At 42.0% G+C, this 15,215-nt stretch overlaps 1 protein-coding gene across 2 annotated transcripts; it reads right to left on the bottom strand.

Annotated features, from left to right (window-relative positions):
- Nucleotides 1-228: 228 nt before the first annotated feature.
- Nucleotides 229-6,124, bottom strand: kat8 (K(lysine) acetyltransferase 8). 2 transcript variants are annotated; one of them, XM_081610436.1, is made up of 11 exons: nucleotides 5,745-6,124; nucleotides 4,855-4,929; nucleotides 4,603-4,781; nucleotides 4,391-4,532; nucleotides 4,235-4,320; nucleotides 4,031-4,120; nucleotides 3,827-3,967; nucleotides 3,499-3,592; nucleotides 1,893-2,043; nucleotides 1,524-1,678; nucleotides 229-385 (listed from the first exon to the last, which is right to left on the bottom strand). In XM_081610436.1, exons 1-11 carry the CDS (start codon nucleotides 6,049-6,051, stop codon nucleotides 321-323), a joined length of 1,485 nt encoding a protein of 494 aa, XP_081466562.1. In that variant the 5' UTR covers nucleotides 6,052-6,124; the 3' UTR covers nucleotides 229-320. The 2 variants fall into 2 exon arrangements, with proteins under 2 accessions (XP_081466562.1, XP_008415433.1); XM_008417211.3 differs by having other exon boundaries at nucleotides 4,235-4,399; nucleotides 4,479-4,532; nucleotides 5,745-6,123.
- Nucleotides 6,125-15,215: the final 9,091 nt, after the last annotated feature.

Raw genomic sequence — 15,215 nt, forward strand, 5'->3', positions numbered from 1 at the left:
CCGGTTCTGCCGGTCCGGTTCTGCCGGTCCGGTTCTGGGTGTTTTGCTGTAACTGGACCTCTGGGTTTTCGTCTCTCTGGACGTTGCTTATAATTCAGGTCCAAACTGCAGGAAGGTTTTGTTTTATTTCCAGTTTTTAATAATGTGAGGTAAACAAACATTACATTTTCGTTTGAAATAAATGAAGAAAGAATTTTTATTCTGAAGATTGAAGGAACCAGAACCGGGTTTTTCCTGAGAACGTTTATTCTATGAAAATATTAACAGATTAATAACATTTATTTACAGTCCGGGTGATGAAGATGAGCAGCTCCTCTTCCTCACTTCTTCGACAGCTTGGCCTGTTTGTTCTTGGGAGGCGCCCACTTGAGACACATGGTGTCCACTGTGGACAGAGACAGAGGACATCAGACAGGAAACCGTTGAAGACATTTTACTGTCTGTCCATGTCTCTGCTGGACAGACAGAGGACAAAGTGTCCCCCTGCTGGACGCCATCAGGTCTAGAAACGTGTAGAAACAGATCATCAAGTTTGCTGATGACACCACAGTAGTGGGGCTCATCTCAGGCGGTGATGATCAGCCTAGAGGTGGAGCGGCTGTCAGTGTGCAGGGAGAACAATCTGCTCCTCAACAGCACAAAGACAAAAGAACTCATAATAGATTACAGGAGGAAAAGAACGGACATCAAACCACTACACATTGGGGGAAAATGTGTGAAAGGGTAGCTGACTTTCGTTTTCTGGGGGTCCACATTGAGCAGGGCCTCACATGGACCGTGAACACCTTCGAGCTGATAAAAAAGGCCCAGCAAAGACTTTACTTCCTGAGGGTTCTCAGGAAGAACAACATCAAGGAGAAACTGCTGGGGTCCTTTTACAGGTGCTCCATAGAGAGCATACCGACTTATGGTATAACAACAGCACTGCGGCTTAAAGGAAAGCTCTACAAAGGGTTGTGAATACAGCCCAAAAAATCATTGGCTGTTCTCTCCCCTCACTGGAGGACTTGCACAGTGACCGCTGTCTAAAACAGGCACAACTCATCACAAAGGACACTTCTCACCCCGGATATTCTCTGTTTACACTGATGCCTTCAGGCAGACGATACAGAGCAATCAGAACAAGAACCAACCGATTCAGAGACAGTTTTTATCCTACAGCAATAACTAAACTAAATGCAATCAAATAACCATTAATCATTATGAAGGATGTGTGTGAGAATGTGGTTATTCTTATTATTTATTAGTTTTATTTTATCACCTACTTGTTATGTATTTCTTACAGTTTAAGTAAAGTGTGACACAAGTTTTTCTTTCTTTTAGCATATGCACTGACTTACGGCACTTTTTTAAATTTCGTTGTTCTTGTGACAATGACAATAAAGATTTATCCATCTATCTATCTAGATGTTTTTCTGCGTTTCTCCCAGCAGACACTTTCCATGCTCTTATTGTGAAGGTAAGAGGCTAGTCTTCCTGTAGGGGGCCGTCCCGTCCCCCCACCCCTCGCCCCCCCAGCTCACCTGTGATGGGCGGCTTCTTGTACTGGGCGCTCTTCAGGTGCTCCTCCACCAGTTTGGGCGTGACGCAGATGACGTGTTGCCCCTTCCAGTACTTCACCATGTTGAGCGACTGCAGCGTGCTGATGATGTCACTCTGAGTGATGCTGGTCATCTGGCTGGAAGACAGCAGCAGGTCAGCCGGTTCTGGTTCTGCCAGGAACTGGGTCACTCGGACCAGAACGGAAACTATTTTAAATGTAAACACTAAATCGCAGTAAACAGCCGATCGTGTGATCGTCTCTGAGGGGTGGCTGACTTTCTGCAGGGGTGTGGTGAATTTCTGAAAGTCCCCGGGCCGCGGCTCGGCCCCCCTCCCGGTGCTGGACCGACCTGAGGTCCTTGATGGACAGCGTCCCCCTGAAGTCCCGCAGGATCTCCAGCAGAACCCAGGACCAGTAGCTCCGATAGCTCAGCTTGCCCAGATCCGACAGCGGCTTCTCCGGCGAGCCGACCGCGTTCTCCAGCTTGGACAGCTCGTAGCCTGCAGAACCAGAACCAATCAGAACCAGAGGGTAGAGTCCTACCTGGCCCTGAATGGACCCAAAACCAAAGGTGGGTTCTGTGATGAGAGAAGCGAAATGCTTAACATCAATGTTTCATGTTTATCTTCATTGAGCAGCAGGTTAACCTGATGCCATTAATACTACGACGACCTTTGACCCAGAGCAGATGGTTGGACACAGGACTCCAGTTAAATGTAACAGCGCTAACAAGTAGCAGCACTAGCAATAGCAACACTAGCAGTAGCATCACTAGCAGTAGCAGCGCTAACTGCACTAGCAGTAGCATCACTAGCAGTAGCAGCGCTAGCAGTAGTAACAGTAGCATCACTAGCAGTAGCATCACTAGCAGTAGCATCACTAGCAGTAGCAGAGCAAGCAGTAGCAGCGCTAGCAGCAGTAACAGTAGCATCACTAGCAGCAGCAGAGATAGCAGTAGCAGAGCTAGCAGTAACAGTGCTAGTAGTAACATCACTAGCAGTAGCATCACTAGCAGTAGCAGAGCTAGCAGTAGCATCACTAGCAGTAGCAGAGCAAGCAGTAGCAGCGCTAGAAGTAGCATCACTAGTAGTAGCAGGGCTAGCAGTAGCATCACTAGCAGTAGCAGAGCAAGCAGTAGCAGCGCTAGAAGTAGCATCACTAGTAGTAGCAGAGCTAGCAGTAGCATCACTAGTAGTAGCAGAGCTAGCAGTAGCATCACTAGCAGCAGCAGAGCTAGCAGTAGCATCACTAGCAGCAGCAGAGCTAGCAGTAGCAGCGCTAGAAGTAGCATCACTAGTAGTAGCAGAGCTAGCAGTAGCATCACTAGTAGTAGCAGAGCTAGCAGTAGCATCACTAGCAGCAGCAGAGCTAGCAGTAGCAGCGCTAGAAGTAGCATCACTAGTAGTAGCAGAGCTAGCAGTAGCATCACTAGCAGCAGCAGAGCTAGCAGTAGCATCACTAGCAGCAGCAGAGCTAGCAGTAGCATCACTAGTAGTAGCAGAGCTAGCAGTAGCATCACTAGCAGCAGCAGAGCTAGCAGTAGCATCACTAGCAGCAGCAGAGCTAGCAGTAGCATCACTAGTAGTAGCAGAGCTAGCAGTAGCATCACTAGTAGTAGCAGAGCTAGCAGTAGCATCACTAGCAGCAGCAGAGCTAGCAGTAGCATCACTAGCAGCAGCAGAGCTAGCAGCAGCAGAGCTAGCAGTAGCATCACTAGTAGTAGCAGAGCTAGCAGTAGGTCAGTAGTCTCCATCTCCTGGCTGGTTTTGTTGTTTGTTATGAAATTGATTTTTGATCCATAAAACCTTCAGAACCATAAACTTTACATTTCTGAGGTAAAGAAGTTAAGTGGATTAAATTGTTAATATATTCTACAGCCAATGAGTCTCTGTAGCACCAACGGTCCAGGTAGACAGAACCCTTAAGCCAGCTCTGACCCTTGACCCCTGACTCACTGAAAGCTATGAGGAACTTCCCGTAGCCTCTGCGTTGGTACGGCGGCAGCGTCAGAATACACGCCACGTTGTTCCCATCTGGAGATTCTTTTTCCTGCAGAAACAGAACAATCAGACCTGATCATTACCACAATGGTGTCTTAATAGCTTAAAGACCTGAGCAGAACCACTGGACCCGTCGGTACCAGAATGCCTGCAGGGCTTCAGGATGGCGTGTTGAATCTTAAACCGGCTGATCGTTGATGATCTCACATCATAATTCAGATTTTATTCAGTAAATCATCCGTTTGCTGCTGACTGGGTGAAAGTGGCTGAAGCGGTGGCGTACCTTGGAGAAGTAGCCGACGATGTGCGCTCCCTGCTTGGTGACTTCGGTCAGAATGTAGAAGATGAACGGCTCCACGTCAAAGTAAAGCGTCTTATGGTCCAGGAACAGCTTGGCCAGCAGGCACAGGTTCTGGCAGTAGATCTGAGGACAACAGTCCAGTAAGACACCGCCGTCCCCAAGACGACCACCAGAGGGCGAGCTCACCTTGTGGTCCCGGCCGTCCACCTCATAGACGGAGATGTTGCTCCTGCGGTAGATCTCCTTCCCTGGAGGCTGCCTCCACTGGCAGTGAGACTGAGGAGGAGAAGGTCAAAGGTCAGCTGTGCTGATGAAACCGCAGATCCTCCAGGCTGAACTTTGACCCCAACAGCGTCATGTGACCAGGGTTAAAGCAACAGCTGGACTCACCAGGTGGTGTCGGAACGTTTTCTCGTACTTCATGTACTTCAGGCAGAACTCGCAGATCCAGAGCTTGGGCTGCTTCCCATAGTCCTCTGGGAACGGAGAGAAGTACCAGGCGTCGATCTCAAAGTTCCCGATCTGGATCTTATCCACGTACTTCACCTTGGTGATCTGAGGAGACGGAGGAGTGAGGAGGAGGCCTCCACCCTAGCAGCCTATCGGGGTAGCACAGGTAGTGGGAGGTACGCACCGCCTCGTGCTCCTTCTCCAGAGCCGCTGTAGTCGGGTCCATCTCGGCGTAGGTCTGGGTGGAGGAGAAATTCGTGTTAGGTGAAACCGAGACTGGCATCTCTGCAAACAGCAGGGGGCGCCACCTTCTGCACGTGGTTGATCTCATCATGCTTCCTCTTCTGGTTGCGCGTGATCTTCCTCTCGGGCTGATCGCCGAGGTCTCCGACTCCTCCAACCTCAGAGTTTTTCCTCACGGCGTCCTTCACTGTCTTGGTGAGCGCCAGCCGGTTCTTCCCCACCCACTCGTCCAGCCGCCGGTTAACTGCAGTCCAAACGTCAAACTCTCAGTCCTTCTGAAGGACAGGTTCTGGTTCTGGTTCTGCTCAGATACTCACATCCCACATAGTGGACATAGAACTCCTCCCGGGCCTCCTGCTCGTTGAGGCGGGACTGGATCACCTCGGCCATGTCTACAACAGCAACACAGTCGGTCAGCTCCACCTCAACGCAGGAGCAGCATCAGAGAACATTACACTGCCCACACCTGGACACACTTCATGGCTGAAATAAATAAATACATAAATAAAGCTTTTCTTTAAAAGAGAACTTTTTGATATTTAAATTCATTATATAAATAGCTGGATTTAATTATCCATCCATCCTCTTTGTCCCTCAGTGGGTCGGGAGGAGCTGCTGCCTCTCTAGCGAGAGGCGGGGTCACCTGGACAGGTCACCTGGACAGGTCACCTGGACAGGTCACCAGTCTGTCGCAGTAGATTTAATTATGTCATGGCATATTTAATTATTTATTTGCATATTCCAAAATGTCTATATATTTAATTTACTGGTAAAATGGACTATTTAATGATGTATATGCATTTAATTAATGGGACATTTACACATGTAAGTACTTATTCGGTATAGTTATTTAATTTAATCACACCTAATTCTATAACTAAGACCATAATAAATCTTATAGCAGATTTATAGTCCAGATTTCTTAAAAGCAGCAGAATAGCTCTAAAGTGAAACTACGAATCGGACGCCAACTTCATAAACAAAAACAATTTATTTCTAGACATTTTTATTCGTCACCAACTAACATCCAAACCGTTATATCTTTGAAATAAGCTTATTGTTCAGAGCGATGATTCTATGAAAGCTGAAACACCTCTAGCTTAACATAAAAATACATTATTCTCGTTTTACACATTTCTGTCTCAAACAATGAAAAGTTTTCAGGAAAACTAAATGAGAGACGGAGTTAAGCCATGTTTTCACTTACGCCATGTTTTATCGGTTCTTTGACACAAATACGTCTCTCCAATTTCCACCGACACTTCTTGATCCTTGCCGATGCCTCTCTCGGCGCCTTCATCCGGTGTGAGCTGGTCACTCGAGCCCCCGGTTTCTCGGGGCCTACACAGGCCCTCCGCTTCGTCCTCCTCCCCGCCGCTGCCGTTGGACGAGCACGCAACGGGGACGCTGCTGTCCAGGTCCCCCCGCTCGCTCTCCGTCCGGCTGGAATCCACATCCACGTCCATGCTGGGCTCCGAATCCTTGTTGCTGCTGCAGCTCTTCCCGCCAGTCATATTACTTGGACAACAGGAGCTACGACTCCGCGCAGCCGCAGACGTTTCCCCGCCCACAACCTAAAAATGGGAGGTTCTTCTTCTTCGTTGATGTTTTTGTGGTGGTTGGTAACCATGGAAAAGCATCTTTACCGCCACCTATTGGACTGGAAAGTGTGACGGTATACACACACACACACACACACACTGATATCAATCAATCAATCAATCAATCAATCAATCAATCAATCAATCAATCAATCAATCAATCAATCTTTATTCCAGACCAAAAAGGTCCATAAAAAAGGTAAAAACAAAATAAGAGAAAAATAATAAAATAAAAAATAAAAAAAAAACATGACATTCACTGAGTCACAAATAAATGATGACACCAATGTTTCCACAATCTTGAGAAAAATCTCACTGTACTAAAAACAGGATTTACTAAAATTGCAATTATATTATTGCATGACAGAAAATCTCCACATACATCTATACATGAGATTCCTGAGCACAGCTGCACATGTGGGAACATCATTATGTACAAACATATGGCCAGCACTGCTCCATCTAGGCACTCTGAGTAGGAGCCTCATGCCGTCATTGTAGGCCACATAAAGTTTCTGCAGGATACTTTTGTTGTATCTTCGCCACAGATGGGCCGTGTAAAGTACAAAAAGCTTTAAAAAGAGCTATCTTCACAGAGGATGAACACATACTAAACTTTCTGACCTTGTGCATACATCATACAATACTGCCTACGAATGTCACAATCATCAGACAGGTCATCAGTTATGTAATGTCCCAAATATTTAATTTCATTGCATCTGTTGAGGACAATGCCAGATAAAGAGAAGTCAGGGGTTATCAGATGCTTATCTGCCCTACTTCTAACAATCATAACGTTGCTTTTCTTAGCATTATATTTGATGTCAAAGTCACAACCATATTGGGAACAGACCCTTAATAGTTGTTGAAGGCCAGCACTATATGGGCATAAGATTACCAAATCATCTGCATACATTATGTGATTGATTATGTGGTCACCAACTATACAGCCTGTTTTACAACAATTCAGGCGCTTTGATAGTTCGTCCATGTAGATGTTAAAAAGGTAAGGGGACAGTAAACTTCCCTGCCTTACTCTGTTACCAACTTTAAAGGAATCAGACGTTGTGTTGGCCCATTTTACAAACATTGATTGATGACCATACCAGTAGACCAGAATTCTAATTAGATATTTGGGTACATCTCTGCTTTCTAACTTGCCGAACAGTTTTTGGTGATTCACACGATCAAATGCTTTAGAGGCATCAATAAAACACATAAATACTGTAGTGTTGTGCAAATTATACAAGTCTAAAATCTCCTGTAGTGCAAAAATACACATGTCTGTGCCATGTTTGGGTTTAAAACCGAATTGATTATCGGAGGTCAAGAGAAACTCTTCCAGCCTATTTAAAAGGACTTTTTCTAAAACTTTCGACAAACTACTAGCTAAAGCTATGGGTCGGTAATTCTCCAAAGAGCTAATCTTACCTGCTTTATCTTTAATAATTGGTACCAGAATGACAGATAACATTGAATTAGGTAACAGACCATGTACTAGACAGCCAGTGAAACACATAGAAAGTAATGCGCAAAGTTTCTTACTTGCATTTTTCAAATGCTCAGAGGAAATGTTATCCATCCCACAGGCCTTGGTGTCTTTCAGTGTCATGATTGCATGATATATTTCTTGTGGGGATACATTGTCATTACTGTGAATATTTGTCATTTCAAAAGTGTCACTTTTGACACAATTAAACAGTGCACTGTAGTGCTCCTTCCATAACTGAGTGATTTCTTTTACACCAGTAACACCATCAATAGTAGCAGGAAGTGATGTTTTGCAGTTATTTACTTTCTTTATTTCTTTCCAAAAGTCCTTAACATTATTATTTCCTAACTTTCTAGCAAGAGAGTCAGACCTCATAGTATTTTCATTTCTCCTTATAAATCTTAAAACATATTTAAAATTAGCATTTGCTTGTTTTTTGTATTCAAACAAGGGGCCATGTCTCTGTTTACCTGAATCAACCCATGCTTTAAGAGCCTTCTGGCCTCTGCATGATGTTCTCTTACATAGTCGTTCCAGCCTGGCTTGGTGCTATGTGAGCTGGTTTTATGCAGTGGCTTGCTTGAGGTAAGGAGGGACTTCACAACATTCTCATACAAGGTACATAACTCAATACCATGTTGGGGGTCTTTACAATTCATATCACGGCACCAGATTGCTCCCTTTGGTAAGTATATATTGTTAAACATGTTGTTCGATAACAATAATCTGATAGATCTTTGTCAGTCAAGTTATCCCATGCTATGCATGTATATATATATATATATATATATATATATATATATATATATATATATATACTGATATATATACTGTTGAGGAAAAATGACTATTTTTAGTGTTTAACACAGCTTAAACCTTTTAGAACGAATTTCTTAATCTTGAACACGTTTCTGTTAGTGATTTAAAACCTGAAGAACTATTGCTGGGTTAAGTATTTAAAGTACAAAGGAGAATAGAGGATCTGCAGGAGAGTTTCAGCTCAGACCCCTGGAGTCTCATCATTAAAGACAGCAGGTCATAAATGAACATATGCAGGAAGGTGGAGGACATTATCACATGAATTACTCTGAGAAAGGGAACTTTGGTCGGTTCACGTAACCAGGATGAGAAGTTTTATAAAACTAACATCTGACATGGTGCAAAAACTGAATATAACAGAAAATGTTTTAAATCACTAACATTTCATTTGTAAGACATTTTTTTTAGTTATTATTAACATGTTCTGACTAAAAATTGTATTATCCTGTTTTAGAATTAATTTAGTTAATAATGAATGTATTTGAAATTGTATTATTTCTGACTATATTGGAATCAAAGGAAAATGTTTTGTTTAGTATTAGAAAATATTTAGGTTTATGGTGAATGAATGTCTTAATTCTTATTTGTTTCTAATTCCTAATTAGAAACAGGAATTGTACTTCATTATTTTCTGTTTATTATCTATTGCTTTTGTTTGATATCAGGACTAAACTTTGGAGATGCTGAGTGCAGAAGAACAAATTGGGTTTTTGGAGAACTTTACATTGAATTAAAAACAGTATTAAAGGTTTGTTCCTGGCAGAGCAGAAGAGAAACCAGAATTTCACAGCTACCTGTGAGGTTCCTGCATCTGTTTCTCTTGGCCCAGATGGCTGTAGAGCCGGATAGTGTTAAGAAAATAAAATAAGTTAGTTTTAGAATTTATCATGACTTGATTGAAATACCATAATTATAGTTTTAAAATTTATAACATATTCTAACCTATTGATATATTTTACTGTAGTTAAAGCAGATTGTTTGCTATTATCTCTGATCTGCTCTTTGTCTGTTGGGAAACAATCAGTAGGAAGTTCTAGCTTTTCACACTGATCTGTGAAAGACATAAACCACCATGAATTCAGAGAGTCTGCTTCTACCTTATTTAACAAAAGGTGTTTGATCTTGCGAACAAACTGCAGGGACTTTCTAAATTCAAAAAGGGCCAGAGATGTCTTCCAATTGGTCAAGTAGAGATACGCCTTATTTGAATACATTAAAGAGGAAAACACACCTACAGGTGTAAAAGTTTGTGCACAAGGGAAACAATTCAGAAAAAGCTGATTTATTTGACTTCTGCACCAGCTCTTTCTCCAACGACGTCCTTGATATGTCTCTGTCTTCTTGTCTCAGGTAACAATGTTTGTATCTGTGTTTCTTCAGTTTCCTGTACTATCTTATACTTTCTTCAGATTGGATTAAATTCTGTAATTCTGTGACGTCAACACGCATTGTTGTGCTTCTGTCCCCACACGTGGCCACGCGAGAGAACCCGGGATCAGAGGAAGAATCAGAGCCAGATTTGTTGCTAAATTTAATTGTATAAAAATTCTTCCTTATCACTGCGTTTACGCGCGTCGGGAGTCTCGGTGTCCGAAAGAGGAGCTCATGCTGATTTCAACAGTATATAGTTTGTCAGGGTTTGTATCAAAGGCCAGTAAGCAAGAAGCCGATTTAAAGGCCCAACCTCAAAGCATGCTGGGAAATACATGTTTGTAGTTCAAGTCTGATTTTCTGTTCGGTTCTTCGATCCCCAAATTGTTTTAAAGCTCGTTCTGACCCAACTAATTTAAAAGAGAAATTTGTGCTGAATCCAATGGTATAAAGTTTAACAGACTTTGCATCAAAACGATCAAACTAGAAGCTAATTTAAAGTCTCAACCGCTAAGCATGATGGGTAAATGAAGCGGACATGTTTGTAGTCCAGATCTGATTGTGTAGTTCCAGCCCGTGGCAGAAACTCAGAAGTGAAATTAAAAGCTGTATCAAGCTTCATATCAGGAAAAGGAGTTTGCAAACAGAATTAAAAGAGGAGCTTGGAGAAAAAGTGGAGTTTTAAAAACAGCACTCAGCCTTCAGAGGAGCATTCAAGTAACTACAATGCATTCTGGGTAAAACTCGCGGACATGTTTGTAGTTCTGATCTGATTGAACCGTTCCAGCGCTTGGCAGGGCTCACAAGTGAGAATAAAGACTGAATCAAGCTTCATGTCAGAAAAACTGAGTTAGAAAATAAATAAATTAAAAAGGAAATAAAAGAACGTGATGAAAAAGGGACTCCACAATCAAAATGCCAATCTTCAGAATAGGAGACAAGCAGCAGTCCTCCATCCTGTGGAAGCTCAGAGCGCAGACCTAAAGCTGAGCAGGGTGTGTGCATTTGATCTCAGGGTAGCCATGTTTGTGTTTGGTGATGTGTTAATGTATTTATCTCCTTTGGCTCCACAGACAACGCTCTGAGGCCCAAAAGGTGGAGGCGAAGCTGTGAGGGATACACAGACCTGAGCACTTTGCTCAAGTCTTTTAGGGTAACCCTGAATGATGCGTCGCCTTGTAAAAAGAAAGTGGAGGCTGGATTCCCCCCTGACAAGGAGCGTCTTTGACAAGTTGCAGTTGATTCAGTTTAAGAAGAGGCTGGACCACCTGATTGATTTTTTTTTGGTTTGTTTTCCTCCTCTTACTGACCCTACCTTACCAGGTTCTGAGTCAGGGCACGTTATATTCAGCTCTAACCTCATGCATGGGTAGTTTCTGTCTCCTGGCCAAAAAGAGCTGGTAGATGCCCATATTAGACAAGGTGGGAGCTTCATTGCAAAGTCCAACTGAACTGGGAACTGTAACACTGCAGAGGAGGTCCTGGAGATCTGCACAGTTCTATCCACCGCACCCCAAAAGCCAGCCAGGACTTTATGTGCCACATCCAGGACCAGAGGTTAACGGGACTTTTCATTTCTGAGAGCAAGAAGACTGTCAACAGAAGAGGTGGATGGATATCAAGTGCCGGTTCCTGGATCATGTATTGGACAGTGACACTTCTGTAATTAAAATAATAATAAATTCATTTTTTTTCTTCCACATGACTCTGCGACCAGGACTTTCATAAAGGGGTCCATCGCATGTGACTACCATGGAATATTCACTATTGCTGCTGAGGCTGGTGGCTTGTGGGATTCCTGAAGGCGGGACAAGATTCATACATTTACTTTTCCAAGTCTGGAGACTGTTAAGAAAATACATTTAAAATATGCTAGTTTTAAAACTTAACATGTCTTGATTGAAATAGCCTAAATTTAGTTTTTGGACTTATCTTTATGTTACCAGTAGTTACAGCAGATTACATGCTAGATCTTTTGATTTGCCTTTTGTCTGTGTGGGAAAGAATCAGGAGAAGCTCCAGCTTCACACTGATCTGTGATGAGCCTTAAAACATCCTGAGTTCAGGCCAGTGGAGGAGAATCTCTGCTTCCACTTTGTTTAGATAATGGTGACAACTGGTGTTTGATCTTGAAAACAAATTGTAGGGAGTTTCTAACTGTTAAGAGGGTCAGAGACAGCTGCTGCTTGGGTGAGCAAAGATACGCCTTATTTGAATTAAAGAGAAGAATACACCTTTACTGCAAAAATGTGTGCACATGAGGAACAAAGCAGATTTGCTTTTGCAATTCTTCAGACATCTTTGCTTTTTGTTTGTCGTTTCCATCTTTGGTCTTTTTCTCTCTCTCAGGTAGATTCATGTGTCTGTGCTCTGAGTTTTCTGATGTTTTGTGATGTGCTTTTCTGGTGACAGTATGCATCTGTGTTGAATAAATGCTGATTATTGTAACGCTGTTATCTCTGATCTCATTCTTTGCGCATAGAATCTGGGCATAAGAGAGGATATAATGAGTCAAAAGGTTGTAATAAGCTTTCGAAACGTTCTTCTCGTAATGGGACCAAGGACTTCTGCATAAACTCTCAGGTCCACCTGTGTGACAGTCATCTGCAGCTCGCCATATTTCGCTGACCAATAAACCTTTCTGCCAAAAACTTAAAGTTCCCAGACCTGGCAGACCCATTTCTCCTAATAAAAACAAGAGAGATCAAGCTGGGAGAGGAGATCTACGTGGACCATGGGGTGAGGCAGCACTCGTTTGGGTTTGGAAGGTCGGGGGATGATCTTGGCTGGATGGGTGAGGTTGGCTCATCTTCCCCCCAAGAGAAATAGTTTAGTCTTATGTTGACAATGTTCTATTCAATATTTTATGTAAAAATTTTTATTTTTATTTGTTAAACTGGTGGTGTAGTAAAAAGTTCAGTGTTTGAAATTTTAATTTTGTAATTGCTCTTTTGTGTGTACTCCAAAGTTCAGTATGACTAAATTGTGTTGTTGCAATTAAAGTTTTTGTTTGTCTTGTGCTGCTGATCATACCCCCTCCATCTTTTCCTTCTGGTCCTGGATACAAGGCGGTTGGCCAATCATGGTACAGAATGTTTTCCTTTTGCATTAGTTTTAAATTTAGGCTTTGAGCATGTGTAAAATGTTTGGTCAAAAGGCCAAGGCAGCTGACCTTCCTACCAGTGGAGGACATTTTGTGAGTTCAACCCAAAAACGATCTTCGTTGGGCAGCTTGCTGTTCCTTTTATCGTCCACTAGATTCAGGCATTGCCATGTCAGGTGGAATGTGGATCCCTGTTACAGCTATTTTCAACTTTAGCATTGCTTCCTGTTGCATAAAGATGGCCCAAATGAAACACACTGAGGTTTGTGGATTAGAGCTGAGAAAATGGAACATATTAAGAGGTCAGATTCCTTTTGCAAGATATTGTAAATGTCATGTTGGGTTCCAGTTTCTTTACCCACATATAGAACACCACCAGGAGAACAGATAATCAGATAAAGTTTATTTTAACAATGATGAGAATGTGAGAATCTGAGTCTGGTCCTTGGGAGGGGCTACAGGGGTCGTCTGTTTTCTGAAGAGTAGTGAGAGGAAAATGGTGAGTTTGAGGTAATCAGAAAGATGGAATCTTTGAAACAATCAGAAAGATCTTACTTGTTTTAGAAGGAGACTTTAACCTAAGAGGAGATACTGTGGGCTCCAGGGTTTGGTCTCTTTGTGGGCGTTCTTGAAGTGATTCAGGTTCCAGTGAGTTCTTGATAGAACGAGTTCTTTGTTGGAGCTGAGGAGGCCGCATGCGGTGGAGGGCGGACAGGTAAGATCAGGTGGGCAGGAGTGAGCTGACGGACGTCAAGGTGTTGGCAGTCAGCTCCTCATATACTCCAGGATTATTAGCTGATAGATCACAGGTGATCTGGCTGAGTCAACAGGGATACTCTCCACATGTGCAGCCTCCAGTCGCCCTCTAGTGGATGAAAAGGGGAAGCAGCAGGCAGACAGAAACTTCTTCCCCCACAAAGAAACAAAAAACCCTGGTTCCCAACATGCTGGAATAGTTATTTTATTTAAAAGTTTAATAGGACAGAATCCAAGACGGTTTCATTTTTATCCAACCAACTTGAAATTTTGCCAAATCTGTTTCTGCTCAACCAGTAAAAGCAACAAACATAAAAAAGCTAATTATTTCAGAGAAACATTTCAACTCCATATGTGATATTTTATTGGAACATCTTTATTGATAACTTTAACTGGAAAAGCATTTGGACTTTACCAAATATATGATAACTAATAAAGTAAAAGTGTCTTATAAAATTATTCACAGAATTTACCCATCATAAGTTTTTATACAATGTTTTAACAACAACATGGATATTATGTGCTCTTTTGTTAAGGAAACACAGAAGATGTTTTATTTATTTTGGCCTTTTCTCTGTTTAATTTTTTAAAAGTATTTTCATTGTGATTTCTGCTTCTATTGAACCGCATGTCTCCATTTGTTTTGAACATGTTGTTTTGCTTCATTAACTATCCAACAGCAAAAAATTTTTTTATATTATTAATCTTCTATACTGAGCCAAATGGCACATGCATAAATGCCATTACACTAACAAAAAATCACTTCTTTCCATTTTTGGCAATGAGGTCAAACAATACTGTATATCAAAACTATTTGAAATTCCACCAATACTAAAGCTATTAAAATTTGCACTTTATGTTCTATTTAATGTATTTATGTAATACTAGGCTGATGTACTGGCGGTCATTATGTCACTCTATGCTGTTTTTGCAATATTATGTATTTTGTATCTCAATCAAGATTATAAACAAACAGAAAAAGACAGATGCATCCTGGGAGGCTTTCCATGTTCATGCTGGAGGAGAGAGAAAGTGGAGGGGTTTTAAGTTACTCCCCCTGCTGGCAGCCCCATGCATAGCATCATAAAACAACATGGAACTATACAATTTGAAAATATATACAACTACATGAAAACAGAAATTAAAAATACTTCTACAAATAGATGGGCTGTTATTGTCCTTACAGCCTATTACAATGACATGACTGAATATATATACATTGATATCTTGTTTACTTAATATCATGCACAGTGTTGCAATATAATAAAATTTGTAATTTGTTGTAAAATAAATGTCTTTTTTAAATTATTAATATTTGTTAGTCTGTTTAATTTGATTAGGTTTTGATCTGGATTGTTTGGAGAGCTCCATTTTCAATGACAGTCCTATGCTGCCATCTAGTGGAGGGTTAGGCATACAGGATGAAACCCACTTGCACATTAGAGCAAATAAACAAAAAAATGGTGGGCGGACAATCTTGGCACAGAATATGTGGAAGGGGCCTCACATAGCCTCCAAGTTTGGCCGGTGTGGCTC

Source organism: Poecilia reticulata, chromosome 8 (assembly GCF_904066995.2).
Source record: "Poecilia reticulata chromosome 8, P_reticulata-male-v2, whole genome shotgun sequence".
Lineage (NCBI taxonomy): Eukaryota > Metazoa > Chordata > Actinopteri > Cyprinodontiformes > Poeciliidae > Poecilia > Poecilia reticulata.

Excerpts from the sequence above, each read along its gene's own strand:
- kat8 (XM_081610436.1), bottom strand. The coding sequence starts at position 6,051 with ATGACTGGCGGGAAGAGCTGCAGCAGCAACAAGGATTCGGAGCCCAGC. Across the intron at positions 4,533-4,602 it reads AGATCAACCACGTGCAGAAG|ACCTACGCCGAGATGGACCC; the intron begins GTGGCGCCCCCT and ends TCCTCCACCCAG. Across the intron at positions 3,968-4,030 it reads TGGACGGCCGGGACCACAAG|ATCTACTGCCAGAACCTGTG; the intron begins GTGAGCTCGCCC and ends TGTTGTCCTCAG.